Source organism: Mastomys coucha, unplaced genomic scaffold, assembly GCF_008632895.1.
Source record: "Mastomys coucha isolate ucsf_1 unplaced genomic scaffold, UCSF_Mcou_1 pScaffold20, whole genome shotgun sequence".
Lineage (NCBI taxonomy): Eukaryota > Metazoa > Chordata > Mammalia > Rodentia > Muridae > Mastomys > Mastomys coucha.
Genome location: NW_022196903.1, coordinates 85,790,264 through 85,813,399, shown reverse-complemented (window position 1 = coordinate 85,813,399; position 23,136 = coordinate 85,790,264). Strand labels below are relative to the sequence as shown.

Genomic DNA, 23,136 nt, shown 5'->3' with positions numbered 1-23,136 from the left:
ACTGAGGCACTTTAAAGCTGTATCTCAATTCAGAGCTCCTGAATCAGTCACCTTCACTGACAGACAAGCAGCTTTAAATATTTGCTGTGCTAGATCAAAGCATGTGTGTGTCTAACAATACTGGGGAACCCAGGACCTTGTGCATACTTGACACAATCCCAATGGTTGACCATGTCTCCACTCCTATATATATATATGTGAGAGACAGGATCCATTTGTGGAGCCCAGGCTGACTTTCAACTTATGATGCTCTTACCTCAGCCTCCCAAGAGCTTGTGCACCTTTTACAGCTGGATGAAAAAATATTTTTTAAAAAGATCATCCTTTCCACCCCTCATTAGGACATAGAGAGTCTGTGTGTCTATGAGGAATAGGCCGCAGAAGAACACAGTAATAGCTCTGTAATTTAAAAAGAAGGAACATTTTTGTGGAGTGGGTAAGAGGATGATATTTAAAAGAAATTAGTGAAATCATTTCAGTGAAAACCAATTGTCATTTCACCAGGCTCCACAAAATAAAATCCAGGGCCACAACAAGGGCTCATATAGTGTTGTTTCTTAAAGAACTGTCTAATTTTATGCCTATGAAAATTTGCATAATTACATATATTGGAATAATCAGGCCCTACACCTTAGGGCATGGCCAATTAGCATATAACAGTATAGAAGTCATTTGTTTAGGATTGCTCATTATGATCAGTGGATCATAGTATACGTCAGCACACACACTGGGCATGAAGGCCTCAGACTAATTTACCCCCTGTGTTCTGCACATTTCTCGTAGCTGGGAGCAGTCTAAAGGTCACACATCTCATGGCCCTCACTTTACCCCAGGACAGAATGAGCATCTACTGATGAGTTACATCTCCAGCCTCAAAATGTGATACCCACAGTCCATACTATCAGTACATTTTACATTGATAGTTAGTAGATCATAGCCAAAGCTATTGATACAGGCCTGTAATCCTAGCTACCTGGGAGGCTGAGGCATAAGGATTATAAGCTCAAGGCCAGACTAAACATCTAAGCAAGCTTCTGCTTCAAAAAGCTTTCAGGCTGTGGCTGGGGGACTGGAGAGATAGGTACTAATGCAATACCTGCCTAATGTGCACAAGGCCACTCACAACATACACAATACATGTGCAAATATGTACACACATGTATCTTACAAATATACATGTATTATACATATAATTGAAACAAAAAATTCATAGTCCTAACAGACAGTGAAGTCACACAGCCATGTTTTTTTTCTTTAGAGGGAGAATGAGCACATGCATACACAGGTATATGCGTATGTACACAGATGTGTCATGTACATGTGTTAGGTGTAAAAACATGGCACCCAGATGCAGCACCCTTTTTTTTAAAGATTTATTTTTATTATTATACACAAGTACACTGTAGCTGACTTCAGACACACCTGAAGAGGTTGTCAGGTCTCATTAAGGGTGGTTGTGAGCTACCATGTGGTTGCTGGGACTTGAACTCAGGACCTTTGGAAGAGCAGTCAGTGCTCTTATCCACTGAGCCATATCGCCAGCTCCAATGCAGCACCTTTGTTGACTTCTTCCTATGGCTTTTACTCCACAGAAGCATCTCTCCTGCTCCCGTGGAGAAGCCACTTCTTTCCCCAGTGGTCCCCAGTGGTTACATTCATCAAGGCATTCAGAACAGGGCGATATGCTGGCATTCTGCTCTGGAGACAATACACCTTTTCCAGTGTGATACCACTGAAGTCTATACAAGGAACCTCCCATGATCACCAGCGTATCATGTCAGTGGCCAGGAGTCCATGGGCAATAGCTCCGGAATCAAGTCATGTGAGAGGAGACAGCTGGCTCAGGAGACCTTGGGGCTCCTGTGTCAACTTCAGTTAGACTAGCATGATGAGATGGGAGTCTGTTTTTGATTTTGAGACAGGGTCTCGTGTAGCCTAGGCTAGTCTCAGGCTGGCTCTGTGGCCGAGGATGAATTACCATTCTTCCTGCCTCTGCCACCTAAGTGCTGGAATTATAAGCATGAGCCCCGGCTTCATCTAGTTAGTATTGTGCTGAGGACCAAACCCAGGGCCTCATGCATCCTAGACAAGCACTCTACTAACGGAGCTACATCCCCAGGCCTGCATGAATTCTGAAAAGAGCCGCACAGGCTTGCCTGATACAACCACCAGCTCCCTTGCCCTGTGGCATCACTTTCCAACGCCCTCAGGTCTCACCTTTCTTCTGTGGATCTGAGTGCACACTGCCGGCTAAGGTACTGCCCTGACAGCACTGACAAAGCCTGAGCTAAGATTTCACTCAGGGCTCACAGGCAGCTTAGACACTGGCCTTTTTCCTCTTTCTGTTTTCCTTCCATCCTGCTGACAGACAGAACCTCTGAGGCACTGGGAGAAGCTAAATGTGTAAGCTGCATTCTGTATGGACATACCAGAGGGAGAATGCCAGGGATTGGCCCTGTGTGTGTGTCCAGGCCAAGCATGATAGTAGGATGGCCAACATAAGCCAGAGGCTTCCTCTGAATCCTAAGGCAGTCTCCAGCAGCTTCCTGCTTTGCTTGTTCCTCTCAGACAAACTTAACCTGTCGCAGACCTGTAGTGTCTCCTTCACACCTAGAACACTGAGGTATTCCAGGAACAAGTGCACTCTCCTGCTTGGAACTGTGCAGTGAGTAGGCATGTCTATTCCCTTCCCAAGCCAGACTCCTCAACGCTTAGCACTTTGACCGCAGCCTTCTGACATCTTTTCACACAAAATACAAATTCTTAAAGGCCTGAGAACATCAAGAAGTGGATCAGCACTTGGGAGCCAGAGGCAGGCGGATTTCTGAGTTTGAGGCCAGCCTGGTCTACAGAGTGAGTTCCAGGACAGCCAGAGCTACACAGAGAAACCCTGTCTCAAAAAACAAAACAAGAAGTGGATCAATTTATTAGGTTACGAATATTTATGAATTCATCTGAGAAATAAACTAATATTCATTTATTTACTTTGAATTAGTGAGAAAAATATGCTAATTTTTGAAGTCCCTTTATTTAAAAAAGATTTTTTTTATTTGTAGATGTGTATTTGTATATGTGTGTGTGCATTTGTGTGTCCGTGCTTTGGTATGCACAAAATGAATGCAGTTACTAAAGGAGTCCAGAAGGCATCAGACCCCTGGGTCTGGAGTTGAAGGCAGTTGTGAGCTACCTGGTGTAGTTCCTGGGAACTAAACTCATCTTCTACAAGGGCCACAGACGTTCTTAACCACCGAAACATCTTTCCAGCCCCCTTTAAGACCACACATTTGAGTGATCATCCTAACATGCTAAGTACTACATTCAGTACTTATTACACTAGGAACGTATGTTAAAAATTTTTTAAAGCCAGGCATAGTGATATATGCCTGTAGTCCCAACTAAGTCAGGAAAATTACTTGAGCTTTGGAGTTCAAGACCAGCCTAGACAACATGATAAGATTTTTTTTTTTTTTCCAAGACAGGGTTTCTCTGTGTAGCCCTGACTGTCCTGGAACTTGCTTTGTATAGCAGGCTGGCCTCAAATTCAGAGATCTGCTTGCCTCTGTCTCCTGAGTGCTGGGATTAAAGATATGATAAGATTCTGTCTTAAAAGAAAAAGGGCCATTTAAAAAATATATTTACTTTGCATTTTAAATATTGAGATTTTTTTTTTTTTTTTTTTTTTTTTTTTGGTTTTTCGAGACAGTGTTTCTCTGTGTAGCCCTGGCTGTCCTGGAACCTACTCTGTAGACCAGGCTGGCCTTGAACTCAGAAATCGGCCTGCCTCTGCCTCCCAAGTACTGGGATTAAAGGCGTGTGCCACCACCGCCTGGCTGAGATAAATCTTAATGTAGTACTAGATAAACAGAATTGTATTTGTTTTGGCAACATAATTGGATTCTGTTCATAGATTTTATGTGATAAAATGTAATCTTTTTAGATGACATTGGAAGAAAGGGCTTATGGACTGACCCTCTGCAGCTGGATTTCTAGAGGTGTTCTGTATGATTTGCACTGTGGGCATCAGAAAGTTCCCTAGCCTCCACTCACACAAGTCCACAGAAGCACTCTGGAAGCAATCATGGCACAGCTCAGCTTAGGGCAGGCAGCTGGGAAGTGTGAGACCCTGGGAAATGACCTGTTTCAAACCCTCAGATTCCTCGTCCCCGGCAAAGCTTGAGCAATACCAGCATCCTGGGGAACACCAAAGGCCGAGCAAAGTCAAGGCATTTGGTACTTCTGGTTGCCAAAAACCCTACAGACCTACCTCGGTTACTGATGACTGACAGCTGTTTGACTAGGAACTATCAACGTATCCCTATGAGACACCCAAGCAAATATCTTACAGAGGATCCAAATAACTGACCTCTACCTCGTTTATCACAGATCCTCCCCAAATCCATGGCAAGGCACGGCCCTTGCATGCTACTAATCCAAACTAGTGGTCTTCCAGAAAATGTGTTCCATAGGATGAATACTGACAGTAATTCTCTAAGAACCGTCTTCCTCCAGCCTCTCTTATACACATATTAGTTACCTTTCCATTCCTATAACAAGATACCTGAGATATTATGAAGAAGAAAGGTTTAACTCACAGTTCTGGAGGAGGGTCTTGTCTGAGATCAGGAGAACTTGTTTTGGGGAGAGGATACTAGATAGCAATGACAGGAGTCTACAGAGAGCAAACTGCTCAGGGCCAGGAGTATGAGAGCAAGCTCCCCTCCAAGGGCCTCCTACTTGACCCCACCTCCTAAAGGTTCATTATACTGCACCAGTAGCAGCACCCTGTAAACCATAAACATGTGGTTCCTGCCACCCCTGGATCCATGCCACTCCTGGTAGTACTTCCTTAGTGACTAGTCCAGGAGCTATGGGAGTGCAGGGAGCTTGGTGAGGGCTACTGAGAGCATGCTGCCTCTAAAAAGCTATCTTGGCCTTCCTTGGTGGCTATAGACAAGAACTCTGTAGAGCCAGCTTCAGAGGCAGTCAGTGGGCAGCCAGTCTCTGGGATCCACCTCTGACACTGCACAGCAAGTCAGAAAAGCCCAAAGGACCTCCTTCTGGTCCTTTGGGACTTGCTATTGTTTCCCACCTGCTTAAGCCAATGTGATACTTGTGCTGAGAGCAGCCACCTGAGTGTGGACACAGCCGTCCCCTCCTGACAGTGAGAACGAATTCGAAAGCCACAGAGCGAAGACTTAATCCTGGAACAACGTTATTAACTGGTGAAAGCCAGCCTATAGCTGGCCCTACTTCACTTCAGAAAGCAACTTGGGTTGCAGGCCCAGACTCAGTGGCCTCGGGGCCACACTAGGGCTTCTTGGCTTAGAGACATTTACACGACCAGATCCGTGAGAAGCTGGATAAAGGATACAGGGTAAGCAGCCATGCTTTGGCTACTGGCCCTCACACCTTCTGGTGTGGCCATGCTCCGGATGAGCCAGCATCACTCTCCTCCCAGGCCTCCCCCTGGTCCACGCCAGGCAGAGTTTGTCTCTGGGGGTTCATTATCACCAGACAGACTCAGCGCTTACTCCTGGCAGGTCAGAATTCTTATAGGGCTGGATGCACTAGACCCCACCCAGCACTGCTATTCCCCATACACTTTAACGACAGGCATAGACTCCTTCCCATTTCTTCAGACAAATAGCCTAAAGCAGCTGTAGTATCCATGAAGGCACTGCCCTTCCCACCTCCCCACCAAGCAAAGCCACCTGCTTTGAGAAAAGCCTCCATGGAGCAGGTAAGGCCATGCTCGCACTGAAGATGCAGGGAGAGGGATCTATCTGATGGACAGGGCTGCCAGCCTCACTACCATCCACGGTCCTGTCACTGCCCTGAGAGAGAGGGAGTTCTTTCTGTAATGGTCCTTAGCACATCTGAACATTAATACTCAGTGTGTACCTGTTTCTCCCAGAGCTTGTGAGACCCTGCAGCCATCTTTCTGTGACAGAAGAGAACAGTAGGCTCCTAGCTGCTCTGTCAAGTGACTTGCCTGGGGTCTGTGTCCTTCATGTCCTGGCTACAGCACAGCCTTTGCAGGGCTGCTCTGTGCATCTAGGGGAGAGGAGCTTCTGTCAGAACTGTGTGGATTCAGAGCCCGTCATTTCTGTAGCTTTTGGACCCAGGGGGCAGGCGTGCCCTCAGACCTGGTGAGGTGGCTTCATCTCCAGTGATTCTGGATAGACTCAGTGGATAGTCAGATGACATGGCTATGTGAAATGAGCTGAACAAAGAGAAGGTCACAGAGCCACTATGAATGGTCAGGAAGAGATAAGCCTGAAACCAATTCTCAGAGAACCATAAAAAGAAGAGGTAACAAAGGTCCAAACAGGCAGGGCATGGACTGGTCACATAGGAGCTGGGGACTGCCTTGGTGACTCTATCTGCTATGTTTTACAGATAATCCAGGCAGGGTTTCTCTGTGTAGCTCTGGCTGTCCTATAACACTCAGTAGACCAGGCTGGCCTCGAACTCAGAAATCTGCCTGCCTCTGCCTCCCAAGTGCTGGGATTAAAGGCATGAGCCACCACTGCCCAGCTTAATCCAGGCATTTTGATCAAGGTAAATATTCCCACAGAATAAAAACCCTACTTGAGTATCAGATAGAGGATGTTACAGAGAAGAAAATATAAAGCCAGGATATGGGTCGGCCTCAGAGTCCTGGCTTACAATGTGTAAGGCCCTGGATTCTATAGTAATCACTAATTTTTTAAATTAAAAAATAACCAGAATAAACCAGGTAGTGGTGGGACACGCCTTTAATCCCAGCACTTGGGAGCCAGAGACAGGCGATTTCTGAGTTCAAGGCCAGCCTGGTCTACAGAGTGAGTTCCGGGACAGCCAGGGCTACACAGAGAAACCCTGTCTCGAAAAAAACAAAACAAAACAAAAATAATCAGAATAAAAGAACAGAGGTCCTTGGGTAACCTTGGGATGTACTGTCTGTCACACTTAAGAGCTGCGAAGTGACACTGGGCAATGGTACAAGGCATGTTGGGGATGCTTCCGCTGCTTAGATAGCAGCCCAAATGACCCAATAGCAACAGCACTGGCTACATATACTGTGTTGTTCCTGTGTACACAGGACTACCCTTGATAATGCGCAATGCGCCAATGTTAGATCCATGGGATGTTACTAAGTATGTGTAATGGCTATTCCTGGTTATCAACTTGACTATATCTGGAATGAACCATAATCCAGAATTGGAAGGCTCACCTGTAATTCAGATCTTGAGGCTGGGAGATACAAGTTTCTGACCTGGATCTTGGCTTGGAGATCTTGAGACATAGTGGCTATGAATCCCAGGAGACTAAGGCAAGGAGATATATGAGTTCAAGGTCAGCCTAGGACAAAACAAATCCCAGATCCAGATGCGGTGGTACACACCTTTAATCTGGGCCACACTTTCCTCTGGAGACCTACAGAAGGACACTGGAAGAAGGAAGATTCTCTCTTCTTCACTTGCTTGCATTTACTTGCCAGCACATCTGTTGGATCTACTAGCCTTGTGGGACTGAGCAACTACTAGATCCTTGGATTTCTCATTCACAGCTGGTCATTGTTAGGGAGTTGGACTACAGACTATAAATCATCATAACAAATTCCCATACTATATAGAGACTATCCATAAGTTCTGTGACTCTAGAGAACCCTGACTAATACAGTAGGACATTAATACTATAAGTAAAAATGACTGGAAATTTATGCGCTTTTATTTCTGGAATCTTCCATTTAATATTTTCAGTCCACAGTTGACCTCCTGCAATTGAAATCACAGAAAAATGAAACCAAAGGAAGAGGACTACTGTCCTTGAGTCCAGCTCCACTCTCCAAAGGTTCATGGGTCTCGGGGTTCAGGTCCCATGTGAGTGACTCTAGGAAGGATTCTAGGATGGTGAAATGAACAGGAACACTTGTCTGTCCATCCAACTTGAATTATTAACTATACACCGACTGCAAAAACATTGAAAAAGAACTGCAAACTAGAAAAAGAAATCCCTGAACATATTTAGTGGAAATAAGTCCTTGAGATGGTGGTTTTTTTTTTTTTCACAAAAATCCTTTTTGTAGGGGACAAGGCAGCAAGAGATTTCAGAACATGGTGGCATTTTTTTTTTCCCAACTGCAGGGATGGTGAGGAAGAATCCCGTTCCTCCTCCCGCATTTTGTAAAATCCATCCACCTTAAAGAACAGGCCAGCAGGTGGTGGCTCTGCCTCAGGAGCCTAGAGGGAGGGGTGCTGTGGGCCTCAGGTATGCAGAGCATCTCCCAGCTCCAAGGTGGCTCAGCTTAGGTGTGCAAAATGTCTTCCAGCCGCTCAGTGCCTCTATGCCTGCCAAGCCATTTGCGCAGACCACTTTCTGATGACCCGCCTTCTCTCTTCTTTACCTCTGTCAAAAAGTAAGCTTGGTGTGGATGGTACAGCCCGAGGACCTGTGTTACAGAGAGGACAGACCCACCCCCACCCCAGCCCCAGGGCGGTCAGTGTGCTCAGTGTGGACCCAGGAATGGGCGCAGAAACTTAACGCAGATGCAGGTCTTCCATGTCTGAGGGATCTGTGGTGGCTTAGCAGGCAGCCCTGGTGTGGCGCTGAGGATTCTGGGAAGGAAGAAGTCACTTTCTGGCTAAGCTTTGGCCGTACAGGTAGTGGGATCTTTGGAGAAGAAGATGATCCTCTCCCTCCTTAGGATGGCAAGGCACAGTAAGGCTGCAGGAGTCACTCTCCACCGCAAGTGAATCCCTGGCCCCATTTGTGGCTGATTCCTGTCCATCCCTTGGAAGACATGGCCCTGGAGGCTGCAGCTCACCAGGATGGTAAAGTGCTTAGAGGCACAGCTGATCCTTCCTGTCTGGTTCCCACATCCCCTGAGGCACCACCATACGGAGATTGCAGAAAGCTGAAAGTGGTCCTATTCACCAGGAGTAAAACCAGAAAAAGCCATATTCTACTAAAAAGCCCACGCTGCTAAATGTCTTCTTCTCTTGGCTTCCATGTCTTCAAAGTACTAAATTTTAACTCACTTTTAGATAAGGGTACGGTCTGTGATCGGGATTGGGAAACATGGAGGCAGAAAAGAAGAGGTCTATAAATATCTCTTGGGGTTCCACCTTGAGATCAAGTCCCACACAGAACCCACACGTGCATCCAGATGAGCTGAGACCAGGAGGAGCTTTCTGGAAGGGTTCTCATGTTAATGTAGGAGTTTGTTGTGAGTCCATGTGCCTGGTGACTGCTATAACACACTGGCATCTTCCATGGCCTCCATCCACCTGTGAAACAGAGACAGCACTGGGTATCTATGTGATTGGACTAGATTCCTGCTAGCCTGAAGCCAAGGGTTGTATCTTTGTATCTATTTCCCAGACATGCTTCCCATGTTTAGAAAACAGCCTCGGACTCGTGAAAGTTGACTGAATCAATGCCAGCCCATATAAAAGAGTCACGAGCGTCTAAGTCTCATGGCTGAGAACATGCAGGCCTGTAGCTGTGCTTGGACCCCCAGGGCTTGCACAGAACAATGCAGGACAACACTGCAAGACAGACAAGGAAATGGAAGACTGGCTGTTGCTGGTACCTCTGAGCAGAATTGCTGTCCTCTGCTTTGAAGCTGTAAAACAGGGTTTTCTTGTGATAAAGATGAAAAACAGGGCCCGCTTCGCTGCTGCCCGCCTCCTTTTCTGGGGCAACAGTAAAACCCAGCAGAGGTATGCTCTCCATAGCTACTTTGTCCTGCAGGGGACAGAAGGAAAACCTGCTGTTAAAACCCCTCCATCCCCGAGGCTCAGGGACCATCATAAAGGACAGTGAGAGAAAGAATCAAAGAGATGAAGGATGGGAGGAATGCTGCGGATGTGACAATGGCCTTGTAATGAACTCACTGCAGAGATGGTCATCTGGACAAAATCAAGTCAACAAGGTCGGGAAGCATCCAATAGGTGGCACTAACTGGATTCAGTGGATGACACACACACATATATATACATATACACACATACATACACACACATACATATATATACATATACACACATACATACACACACATACATATACACACATACACACATATACACAAGTACATATGCACGCATACATATACAAACACATATACAGATGCATATATACATACACACACACACCTGCACAGAAACACACATAAACATACACACAATACACACACATATACATACAAAAACATACACACATACATATATACACATACATATACATACACATACACCTATACACACACACACACATATACACACACCTATACATACATACACACATATATACACATACATACACATGCATACATATATACACATACATACACAAACACGTGAGATGTCATGATGGTGGGAGGGGTGTTGGTGGAGTGAGGGGTGGATAAGATCAAGATACATTGTATACAGATGTAAAACTGTCAAAAATTAATAGATTTTTAAAGACCCACACGTGTATCAGCCCCCTATGGTTGGTCCTTGCATCTAGAGGAGGAGCGCCTGTGAGTGTGGAAGACTCTGGTCACCCCTGCTTTCTGCCAAGGCCAGTCCGGGAAAGGGAAGGGAAGGGACTGAACAGGTTCTGACAGCAAACTAGGGCTGGACATGGTCAGGGCCACTATCTTTTAAATTCTCTACTACTGACAGAGAAAGCAATGTCCCAAGAGCACACAGCTAGCATGGAGGAAGAGCCAAGATTTGAACTCACAGCCTTCCAGCATTCTCCCTACAGACTAGAGTAGTCAATGATTTAGTGTCCCAGATTGTTCAGGCAACACGTTCAGTACACATTCTGCCAAGCCTTTGTTTAAGGGGCCTTAGCAAGAGCCCTGCAGGGTCTAGGCTATAACAGCACGAGTGCTCAGAAGACAGACACACACGGGACAATGGAAACCAGTGTACAGAGGAAAAGCCAAGGCTTTTACATAGGGAGAAAGTTTATATGGATGGAAAATGCATGTTTAATAAGAAGCAAAGTCTCCATAAAACACACCTAAGAGAGAGTTAAATCCAGAAGAAGAGGGTCAACCACGCACCTGCTACCGAAGGTTACTGCCTGGAGAAAGCACCTGGCAGATGGCAACTCTGCTCGGACACAGAGCCTGGCCAAGCTAGAATTCCCCTCACCTGGCAGATTACAAAATCCCTACCACTGTCCTGGCTTGCTTTTATTATTATCACTAATTATTATTATTATATACAGCCTTACATTGTAGCCCAGGCTGGCCTGGGAATCATAGTAATTTCCATCTCAGTTTTCTGAGTGCCAGGATCCACTGGCACGTTAGCACCATGCTCGGCTCTAAATAAGACATGCTAACTTTCAGTTTGAAAAGGTGAGCCTGGGTCCCCCACGCAGAAAGTCCCACTGTAGACAAATGAACAAAGGGACCCTCTGCTGCCCCTCTGCTGGCCCAGTGCCTGAAGATGACACACATAGTGACCACCACAGCTGCAGTGAGGGACGCAGGTCACCTGAGAAGGCCCAGCCCTAGGCTGATGAACACATTCTTCAACAATGGTCAGGGCACACGTTAAGTCTTGACTGTAAAGTGGATTTGGCTATGGAAGCCCCAAGGTGGTGGGGCCTGGAGATAGAAACCATCTTACTTTCTAGCCCATTCAGCCTCCGCAGGACTGGCCAGTGAGATCAAACCACCACAGCCCACATCTCTCTACCTTGGGAGCAGGTCAGGCTTTAGGGCACTCTCGTTTGTATTTTCTTTTTGAGATAGGAGATCCTATTGTCCAGGCTGGCTTTGAATTCACGATGTAGCTGAGGATGACCTTGAACCTCGGCTCCTCCCACTCAGTGCTAAAATTATAGGCTTGCTAGCGAGGCTATGTGGGCTGGGGACTGAACCCCACGCTTCCTGCATGCTGGGCAAGCATCCTACCAACGGAGCTGCAGTCCCAGCCCTTGCTTGTAGCTTAGAAACTAAATCCAGTATGTCTGATGCAAGTAGCAATGTGCATGTATTTAGAAGCGTCACTGGAACCCTCCGTTATTTTAGTAAAAGCAATGGACAGGCACATAGGAAGCAGTTTTCTCTGAGCCGCTGCATGCTGCCCCAAGCAGCCAAGATGGAGACAGAAATGAGTTTTCTCTCGTGACTTTGCCCTGGCTGCTAAGCCTGTGACATTTAAGTACTCAGTGAGTGTTCACACCCACACTCCAGTATAAAGACTTGATTACCACCCGAAAAGGTCTCAGTGTCCAGGGCATGCCTGTAGGTGACTAGGCGGATGAAGACTGCAGCTGGCCACCCTTCCACCTCTGCCCCTCCATCCGTACTGTCACACACACACACACACACACACACACACACACACACTTAACACAGGCCTCCCTGAGAGAACAGCCCCAGAAAGAATTCTACCTCGCTGGCCAGGTAGGTGTAGAGTACTTTGCCCTTGATGACAAGCCAGAGTTTCTTCCAGCGCCTCTTGCCACTCTTACAGCGGCTCAGGTAGCCGCTGATGGTGGAGCCCTCTCCTGATGCGGCCACCTGGTGGAAGGGAAGCAAAGCAGGCGAACAGTCAAAATGGCTGGACAGACCATCAGTGGGGAGGCTCGAAAACTGATCTCTGGGTTCTTGTGGTCAGCAAAACTGCTTCAGGGTCTGAGAAGCTGATGTAAAAGTCCAAAGCTGCCTCCAGAAGGCCAGCCCCTACTGGGATCGATCTCGTTCATTCTCCCTCTCCCTCTTCCTTTCCCTCTCCCTCTCCCTCTCTCTCTCTCACGCACACCACAGACTGAAAGATGGATTTAATCTTAGCTTAGAACATCTTGCACTTAAGGAGGAATCTTGTACCTATCACCTAACCGGTATAAGGGGGTGGGGTGGGGCTCCTGACTGGTGGAGTAGATGTAGTCCTACTGTGTCACACTGCTGCCAGTTTTTAGGTGACATTCTGCTGCACGGGATCTGGTAGTGGCTAACACTGAATGGGACTTTGGCACACTGTGTGAGCATGTATGAGACCCTGGGTTTCACCATCACCACCAGAAAGCAAAGATAACAAAAGAGGGCACCCCTTCCCCCCCCAAGTTTTGCTTGGAGGGATTCTGGGATTCTCACCAGGCTCCAGCAGTAACTATGGATATCACCAGGCAATTTACCGACCTCCTGAGAGCCTCCATTTTCTTACAACAGACAGACACGCCTGACTTACAGTGAGTGCACTGGAAAGCGACGGCCAATTTCAGGGATAGTTTCCTCTGACTTTCTCATTTTATGGATGGGAACTGAGGTCCTGAGGAACAAGGGACTTCCTGAAGTTCAGACCCCTTCAGCTTAAAGGAAGATAACACTTGGGACTCTCAGCAAATACTCGGGGTTTAGAACCTAGAATCTACAACCAGCTCAGGCTGGAAAGGAAACCAGGGTTACTCTTGTCTTGGTGCAAGGCATGAGGACCTCCTAACTCTTGCCTGGGCTCTGGCCCCACTGCCCTGATGGAGCACCTCCACGGATCTGATTCCGCAACCTTCTGGGAGCTTAGATACTCAGGGGCTCACACAGGTTCCCTCCCCTCCCCTTGGGAAGCAAGGCTGCAGAAGCAGAACCCCAGCAATGGGTGAGGGTGCTGGGCGTGGAGCTGTGGGATGCTCATCTCCTCCACTGGACCAAGGAGCTGTCAGAAGTAAACTATGATCAGTGAACACAGATCTGTATTGTGAACATGTGAACATTCCTTGAAGAGTCCTTAAAGGAATTCTGGTCATGGCTGGAGAGGTAGAAAAGCTCAATTCGATTCTATATTGTTTTGTACGTTTTGCATATTTTCTTTACTTTATTTTATTTACCATGTATGCATTATTTCCAAGATTTTGGCGAGTGATCATATCTTTATCCACTATTGGTAGGCAGGCACTTTACTACTAACCTATGCCCTAGTCGTATTTCCAAGATCTTCAGTTGGCAAATGCAATAAGTTAATGGCTGAAATAGCATTCATCCACTGATTTTCATTCCCTAACACATCTTCACACCCACTGCTTGATGATGCTTATTAATGGGGACTTGGATGCAGCTGGCCATGCCTCTTGGCTTTGAAGGCTCTTCTCATGGACATGCATTGCTTGGGGTCCCTATCTGCATGATGGACTTATGCTCAGCCAGTTTTGAGGTTTCTTGCACAGTCAGCCTCAAGGAGGAGGCTCAGCACCTGTGCTGTCCCCTCCCTGCAGCCTGGGAACACATGGGGCTCACAAATGCTGACACGGGACAATTAACTGGGATTGCAGCTCACCAGTGGCCTGAGCAGGCTCCATGGGCACTAATTCTACAATATGGGGAATGACAAAAAAGAAAGCCAAGGAGAGACACAAGGTGCCTCTCGAGTTCCTCTGCAGCCCATAGGTGTCTTCTAAAGACAGGATTATTCTTGATGGCACTACCTGGGCTCACTTTCCAGGGATGAGTACTCTGTGTCCAGAAGAGCCTAGCTAGGCTGGACACAGGAGGATCTGAGCATGCTTTCAGAGGACAGGAACCTCCCAAGCCATTGTCTCCCATGTATATCTTACCTCGGTCAGAGCCGACGGGACTTTTTTCTGCTTCTTGAAAGTTGAAGGGCTAATACTCTGGAAGACAGAGGACAAGGTGCTGCCCGAGGAGAAGCGGGACGAGGACAGTGGAAAGCTCATGCTGACTGGACGCTCTGCAGAGGTGAGAAGCCAGGGGAAGGGTTGTCTGGGATGCTGGCTCAAGTCCCTCCAAGGCTCATGGGGGTGGGAGTGGGAGGAGATGGGCGCAGGATGGCTGGCATGCTCCTTCCTGTTGACGCTGTGCAGAGGCTCTGGGGCATTTTCTCAGGACATTGAATAGTTTGTCCTGGATCCACCGGCACGACTATGATTCCCCTGAAAACCTTGGTGTGGTTTCAAGAAGGCCCAATATACATCTGCTGTCTCTCCGGCCCGATACTTCTGGGCATAGCCTGTCACTTAAGTACCAAGTCTCGGGAGGGTCAATTCAGCTTCTAGAGGACTCTCTCTCCTTCCTTGACTCACAAGCCCCTCCCGAGCAGCCTCCCAAACATGCCACAAGATTTCAAAGACAGCAGGCTAATGGAATACTCCTAGAAGTCCTACAGGGAGATGGGGAGAAGGCTCAGCAATTTAGAACATATCTGCTCTTGTAGAGGACCTGAGTTTGGTTCCCAGCACCCATATTAGGGGGCTCACAGATGTCTGTAACTCCAGCTCCAGGGGATCTGAGGCCTTATCTTGGCCTTCTGGGCACCTGCACTCACATGCATATAACCCTGTAGACAAATACCAATATCAAATACCCCAAAAGAATCATCCATGGCGGATAGCCACAGCAGCCCTGCCTTCACAGGGACAGAGCAGCTGTCAGGTTCCCATGGAACCCAGGTTTTGAGCCTTGGCTTCCCCGGGGGCTGGCTTTTATGCAAAACAACCTCTCTCTTTCTTCTGGAGAAAGCAGATTCAAGCAGGAACCCGGGCCCTAGAGGAGTCATGAGAACTTGGGGAGAAGCCATCAAGAGCCTTGTAAAGTTACCTCTCATGGGGCCTGGGACAGGACCATTCCTCAGCTTCAGCTCCCGGAAGCAGCCATCACAGACCTTGGCCATTCGGTTCTTGAGGCACTTCAGTGGGTACTTGTTTCGAGAGCAGTTCCTGCACACAATCTGCCCCCATGTTGGGAACACACATGGAAGCTGTCAGTCACCCTCTCAGTTTAGCCCAGTCCCACCTCCTCTTGGGAGCTCCAGGTTTCCTAGCTGCTCTGTGCCACATGGACCCCTGCTTTTCCAGTCTGGGCTGTAGAATGTCTCTGAGCAAGTGCTTGCTTTTATGAAGAGCTGTGCTCATAACCATAAAATAGCACTCCCCTCTAGTGACCACAGTGGTGAGTGCTCCGGTGTTCTTAACATGGTGTGGTGTTGGCAGTAGGGCCTGGGACTGCCATGGTCGGTGGATCTCAGCGATACAGACAGGAGCAAGCTCTACCTCTCAGGCTGTCCTTGAACTCATCTTCCTCTGGCCCCCTGAACCCCACAAGCAGGAACATGTCTTCCCCCTCCGCGAGCACACCCTCACCCCAGTCTTGTCACTCACCTTGCCGCAGGCATGGCAGTGGTGGCGCCTCACGGTGAGCGAGAAGTCACAGCCGCAGTTCATACACATCATGGCGTGTGTGACAGGCACCAGGGTGGGGAGCCTCTCCCCCAGGCTGATCCCCAGCCTCTCCCGGATCTGCAGCAGCAAGCAACCACAGTCAGGAGAGAGCTTGAGGGGCAGCTGGGGAAGTGCAGCCCCCTCCTCCCTAATTGAGTCAAGTCTCCTGCTGTCCCTTGGTCTGCTCACCAGACTGCAGGGCACACTGGGTTGAACTGTGGAGCCATGCTCTAACAGGAGCACAGAAGGCGGGACCAACGAGGGTGTTGCCAGGGCCCCGAGGACAGAAGGCACTTGTCCTCCATCTGTGAGTTGGATATGGCAGGACCCACCCTAGGAACCCTGGGACGGCCCCCACTCACCTCCACACTGTGGTGGAAGGCAGCCAGGGCCTGAGTCTTGTAGTCCTCCGGGAGGGCTCTGCTCAGACAGTAGTGCCACTCGTCCCGCTCGGCGCAGGAGCTGTTGGCACAGGCTTGGTGAGCCTCACAGTGCCATGGCTCTGCTTGGCACCCTCTCTCTTGCTCTGAGTCCTTGCTCAGCAGCCTCTGGGCCCCAGTAGAGCCCCAGTGTCCAAGCCTCTCTGCCCAAAGAGCTGAGGGCCACCCAGGAGGAAGTTGGGTGGAAATTCTCAGTGCCCACTAGGTGTCGCCTTTGCCCTGCACTGGAGCTTCCCACAGCACAGAAAAGCCTGGGCAGGGAGAAGGCACCACTTTGGCCTGTTAAGGTAAGGCAGGCAGGCAGCCAAGGTCACACTGCTTAAAGGGGATGTATATCCCTCTTGCAGTGGGCAGATCTATCAATGGCAGCTGGTACTCTAGGCCATAGGACAGACAGACAGTAGGGCCCTAGTTAGGAGCAGACAATCAGTGTGGTCTGTCACCATCCTGTCATGGCTGGGCATGCAGAAAGCTACACACTGAGGCATCGAGGCCCCTAATTGCCTCAGGCAGAGAGGAGAGGCCATGGAGCCGTCCCAGGAATCGCTTCCTCCAGGAAGTCTTCCTTCTCCTTTGTGGGATCCCCCTTTGTCGCTTCTGTATTACAGCAAGCAGGTGCCATCTATAGACATGGGACTCTCCCCAGACCCCAAATCGACTGGCACCTTGGCCTTGCATTTCCCAACTCCTAGACTTGGAGAAGTAGACTTTGTTTATCTGACAACTGGCTCCTATTGTTTTAAATACAGCATCCTCCCATCTACCGAGACCCTCCCACAAAGATGGAACGGTCAGAGATGGGTGACTACTCATTACTTCCCTCTTGCCCTGTCGAGGGTGCCAAGGCTGACAGCCCACTGAGCACAGGACACATCTGAGTCACCTGAGGACTTCATGCTGGGCCAACTATCTCTAACATTTTTTGATGAGATACTTTCATGGGGCCTACAGACCTCTGGGCATAGGAACCGGCATTTATGTTTGGTTTTGTGCTGCTAAAGCCTGAACCAGGGTCTTGAGTATGTCGGGCAGACCCTCTACCACTGAGGTAAGCCCCAAATCTCAGGAGTTCTTTTTTTTTTTTCTTTTGGTTATTGTTTTTTATTTGCACACATGCATGCACCTATGTGTGTGTATGCATGTCCATGCCTCTGTGTGTGTGTGTGTACTTAGCTATGAGTGAGGAGGTCAGAGGTCAACTTCAGGTATTTTCCTCAATTCTTAACTTTGTTCATCTTCAATTTCAAAGATTTACTTTTTATGCGTGTTTGCCTGCGTGTACCTAAGTGAAGCATGCACATGCAGTGCCTATGGAGGCCAGCAGAGGGCACTATAGCTGGAGTATGGCTCCCCATACCTTGCAGACAGTGTCAGGCAAGACTCAGGAGTTTCGATCTTCAGAGCATAGGGTACTTTGTCCATCACAGGGCGGCTGACCTGCCAGAGAAACCAACGGCATTCTGCTTCAGGGGGGAGGGGGAGTAGCACAGACAGCTTTGTCCACTGGTCGTGGCTGGACAGGGTTCTGACCAGCATGGATGCTTTCACTCCAAGCTGTTGTGCCTTCTCTTCTCAGCATGCCCTTCTCAGGCACCATCCCCAGATGGCATCAAAAATAACGTTCCAAAATGTTCTCTGTCCCAAGAATTCCCCAAAGTGCCCACGTACCCTCATGTTTAAGACCAAGATAAACCAAGCTAGTCCACACCACACATACAACAGCTGAGAAGTGTTCAGTGGTGGATGGACAGAGAATATGTGCGTGCACACCCACACCCACACCCACACACACACAGAGACAGAGACAGAGAGAGATGAGAGACATAAAGATGGAGATACGCAGAGACACAGGGTACCCAGAAAACGAAGGAGACTGACCAAGCTTCCACACAGAAACCTTGAACACAATGCTAAGTGAAGCCAGAGAGCTCCAAGAAGACGAATGCTGGGAACTGTATTCACATAAGGTCATTCACCGAGATAGAATGAACAGGACTCAGTGTTTAATGGAGACAGTTTCTGTTTGGGAAGACAGGAAGGTTCTAGAGGCGGGTGCTGATGCGGGCTCGGCACTGATTCATGCCACTGAGCTGTCCTTCAGATGGTGCAGAGGGTTTTAATGTAGTTTACCACATTTAACAATGTAACCTAAACCTGTTTGTTTGCTCCCTCCTAGCGGTTTCTGCATTTACTGTCCTCCTTCTGGGGCGACCCTTTCCTCTCCATGCCCCATCCACTCCGAGAATATATTATTGGCTCCTAGTTGTATCTGGGCAGCCCTGTGCTTAAACCTGCAGCAGTCCACACTGAACACTGTATCCTGGGCCTTGGTCCTCAGTGGAGAGGAGTAAGGCTGGCTCCATCTTCCCAGCACCTCCCCCTTGATGACACGCCTACCCCAGGGTACCTGGTTTTAGATATCTACCTTCATGTTGGCTACTGGCAGCGAGCTCTTCAGACGGTACTTCCCATCCTTCTGGGGATGCGTGTACAGGAGTGTGTCATTCATCTGTAGAGAAGGCGCACAGTCACACCAGTACTAGCCATGACGAGGGCAGCAAGCTCTATACATAACAGGTCCCTAGGCACACCCCAGCAAAGGAGCAAAGCCATGCTGTGACCCCATCACGACAGTTACACTCCTACATGGATGCTCAAGAGGACTTGGCACATTTGCCAATGCTCTGGTGCCAAGTGTCAGAGAAGCGTTATGTGTAACAGCTCCAAAGGAAGAACTAACCAAATGCCCTTGATAGTTGATGGATAAAGAACCATGGTCCAGTCAGACTGTGAAATATCACACAGCAACCCAAAGGAGCAAGCTGCCAGACTGTAGCCACATGATAGGATTACAGGCATTCTGAGGGGGAAGGTCAGATATCATAAGTGCAGCCCACTGCCTTTACGTGAAGGTCCAACCCAAACTAACAGCAAACAGGCCAGTTAGTGCCAGGGTCACTTGGGAGTGGGGAAGACCAACTGCCAGTGTTAGTGGAGCTTTCTGGAAGTGTTACAAACGCTCCCAATCCTCATCCAAGTGGTAATCCTACAACAGTCTACATAGCCAACAAAGACCAGCATGTAACTTAAGGCTGCCACATAGGACTCTACAAACAAAATAGTCAAGAAAGGAAGTAGGTGGCTGGGGAGGTGGCTCGTGTCTTTAATTGCAGCATACAGGAGACAGAGGCAGGTGAATCTGTGGATTAGAAGCCACCATGGCAAGTTCATGGCGAAGTCTCCATGGCAAGCTCAAGACAACCAGGGCTACATCGTGAGACCATGCCTTCCTTTAAAATGAAAGAAATGAAGTAAAGTGGGAGCTGGTGAGATGGGTAAAGGCAATTGCTTTAGTGGGTAAAAACAATTGCTGCCAAGATTGATGACCTCAGTTCAATCCCAGGGACGCTGCACATGGTAGTAAGAGAAAGCAGACATCCTCCCTTGCTTCAGGGTTTAATAGAAGGCAGCCTCTTCAAGAAATGCACAAGGCCCTTGGTGTGGACACACAACTGGTCCCTGAGCACAGCTTTGGTGGCTGCTTTCATTTCAATGCGTGACCCTCCTCCACCTCCACTGACTGTCTATTCCCAAGACCCCTTCTATTTCATCTTCAGATTCTTGGCTGTTAGTCTATGTATTTCCCTCCTATTACACTCTGAAGGCTGAAGACAAGGCTGTAAGTGATCTCTGTGCTCATGTCGCAGCCTGGGGCTGTTACTCAGTGAGTGCTGGATGCACAGAGCTCGTAGCTGCACTGTCATCATGCTATATAAAGCTCTGGCAGCATGGGGTGGCAGCTGAAGGCAGCCCCACCGACAGTCACAAGAACAACAGTGAGAGGCCCAGGAATGGGGAAACAGATACCCAGAAAACAGTAGGCCTACAGTTTGGCTCTTGGGGGGTTCCCTAATGGCCTCTGTGTTGAAAGCATAGACCACAGGATGGCACTGTTGGGAGGCATGGAACCCTGAGAGGGTAGGGTCTAGAGAGAGGAAGTTAGGTCATCGTGGCATGACCTTGAGGAGACTGTGGGAACCCAACCCCTTCCCCTTCCTGTCTTTTGCTTCCTAGCCATGAGATGAACGACGGTTCTACCTTGTGCTACTTGGCTATAGGCCCAAAGCTACAAGGCTACCCCATCAAGAACTGGTACCCCCAGAACCGGGAGATGGATCTGGCCTTTCCTCTTTAAATCCTGACTGTCTCAGACACTTGTTCTACAGGTAGGCGACACAGAAGGTATAGTGTCTTGGGGTCTTAGACTGGAGCAAAGAGCTACTTGTAGCATGAGACCCTGGGTTGGCATCGTTAACCCAAAGGTCTTGGATAGTCGCTAATGTTCAAAGTGTGGTTGTGTGGCCTCAGCTGTGTCGTGTATGCTCACCTGCACAGAGTGATGGACTGGAGGCTCAACCCTGGCTACCTTCTAGGTCTTGGCCATCTGCTCAGCTAGACAAGCTGGTCTCCTCACCCCTCTGCTGTTGTACACACCTCAGAAAGTGCCTAGGTGTAGTTATAGTACCACAAGAAAGCCCTGGTTTGAACCGATTATGGTAGGCATAGGAGCTATTCATTTTAACAGCTACACTCCCTGTCCCCCAACCATTCAAATAACATATAAGCAGTGTTTTGTTGTTGTTTTGTTTTGTTTTATCTTGTCTTGTTTTGTTTAGTTTTGAAGGCTCAGCTTTACATCCTGAAGGCTGCCCTGACTCCTCTGTCACCAAATGCTGGCCCTAGAAAGCCAACGGTGGGGCCTGCTTTACCTCCATCCAGTGCTTACCAGGAACAGGTGCCGGGGGCGTCGGCTTGTCCCTCTCACCCTCATCAGTGTCCCTTCCTTCAGGAACTCCTGTTGGGAGAGAAGGCAACCTCAGAAGTGGAATGACAAAGTCTAGGAAGGCTCCGTGTAGGAAGCAGTCACCAGAGCTGCCAGAGTACCCAGGAACAGCTTATAGAGACTGAGGCCCAGGAACCCAAGATGGGCAATCTGGCCTTCTGGAAATGTCCTCACACAAGCTCAACAATGTTCCAGCCACCAAGTATGAGTCCCACTTATGACTCCCTCCCTAAACAGCACTACAAAGGGTCCATTGAGAACATGCCCTTTGAAGGCTTACTGAACATCTGGACCTGTGGATAGTAACTCCAGCCCTGTCCTTCTGAAGGATACAAACACAGGCTTAGTGAGGATTTCAGAGCACAGGATCTCTCAGTCAGAGCCACATACGAGATTTCAAAGAATCCTAGACTAGCCCCACTCTGCTGATGTGGCTCCCTCCCTCCTTCCAACTGGCAATGATCACACTTTCAGCTGTTTTCTGAGCTGCATTGTATGTTTTCCATCTGGAAGCTAAAACGCAAATCAATCAATCTCTCTCCCACCCCTCCCTTTCTGGGCCTGGAACCCAGGGCCTTACACATGCTATGCATGCGCTCCACTCCTGAGTGCCACCCTAGCCCCTGTTTTGTTAAGAATGCTATTTTTATGCTGCTTTCTTGGGGCTTGTCTTTTGAGAGCTACTCTGAGCTCTGCTTTCCTGGCAACTTGGAACTAAAAAAACACTGGGTACATTTTTTTTCTCTCTCTCTCTGGAGAGCTACCCCTGGGCAGCTATGGTGAGCAGAACTGACTGGCACTGTTTCTTTAACTGTCCGGAGAGGGCATCATGCAAGGAGGGGTGCAGACAAGCTCCAGGGTGGTGCACCAGGGCCCCCACCCCTCCTAAACAGCACCTGCAGCCAGAGCCGTCTGGGGCCAGCCCAGCTGAACAATGGGCTTATCAGAGTGAAGCTGGCCATGTCCTTGCCTGGGCTGCACTCACCCTTCCTGGCTGGAGGAGGTCTCCTTGGCCCCGCACACTGTACTCGATGTGGACCAGCTTCTGCAGGTTTTCCTGTAGGCAGTACCAGGAGATGGTTACCCCTCCACTCCCCTGCCAGGCACTGTGTATCCTCTGTAAGAGGACAGACATTGCTTCCCCTTGAGAAGGAGGAGAACAGCTCAGAAAAGACCAGCCTAAAATCCTAGAGATGGCAGACATCACGGGGCTCTTCAGCCTGGGACTTCCCAGAGATGAAAGACGAAGGGACGGTCACACCCTTGGCCACAGTGGGAGAAAGGGGAGGCTGGGAGATGGAGGGAACAAGAAGGGAGGGCCAGTGAGAGATGGCTCGGTGGCAAAAGGCACTTGCTCCCAAGCCTGATGAGCTAAGTTCAATCTCTTAGAACCCACTGGGTGGAAAAGGAGAATTCCATGAGTTGTTTGTTCTCAGATCTTCAAGTATATGAACAAAATACATGTAAAAAAGAAAAGGTATTTTTTTTGAAAGAAGGCAACTGAAATGTCTTTGACTTTGTGAAGGTCAAGTGTGGGCTGGTAATACAATTCAGGGTAATGAAGCTACAGACGCTATGGATAGGAACCAACTGGCAAGCTCTCTTCTAGGTGTCTGTCATGCACTGAGGGCTCATGGGAAAGGTCGGAGTCCTGTGAAATGGCAGTGAGCAAGTTGAATACAAGGTTTCAGC

At 48.6% G+C, this 23,136-nt stretch overlaps 1 protein-coding gene across 1 annotated transcript in view; it reads right to left on the bottom strand.

Annotated features, from left to right (window-relative positions):
• Positions 1-7,693: 7,693 nt before the first annotated feature.
• The window catches only part of Fgd5 (FYVE, RhoGEF and PH domain containing 5), a 93,255-nt gene continuing 77,812 nt past the window's right edge, over positions 7,694-23,136 (bottom strand). The window contains exons 11-21 of the mRNA XM_031382604.1: positions 22,430-22,501; positions 21,388-21,456; positions 19,027-19,110; positions 17,959-18,038; positions 16,524-16,623; positions 16,102-16,239; positions 15,542-15,671; positions 14,542-14,675; positions 12,389-12,517; positions 9,578-9,732; positions 7,694-9,272 (exon numbers count right to left, since the gene is read on the bottom strand). Of these exons, the coding sequence (XP_031238464.1) occupies positions 9,236-9,272; positions 9,578-9,732; positions 12,389-12,517; positions 14,542-14,675; positions 15,542-15,671; positions 16,102-16,239; positions 16,524-16,623; positions 17,959-18,038; positions 19,027-19,110; positions 21,388-21,456; positions 22,430-22,501 (1,128 nt within the window). The 3' untranslated portion in view covers positions 7,694-9,235. The remainder of the gene's footprint in view (positions 9,273-9,577; positions 9,733-12,388; positions 12,518-14,541; positions 14,676-15,541; positions 15,672-16,101; positions 16,240-16,523; positions 16,624-17,958; positions 18,039-19,026; positions 19,111-21,387; positions 21,457-22,429; positions 22,502-23,136) is intronic.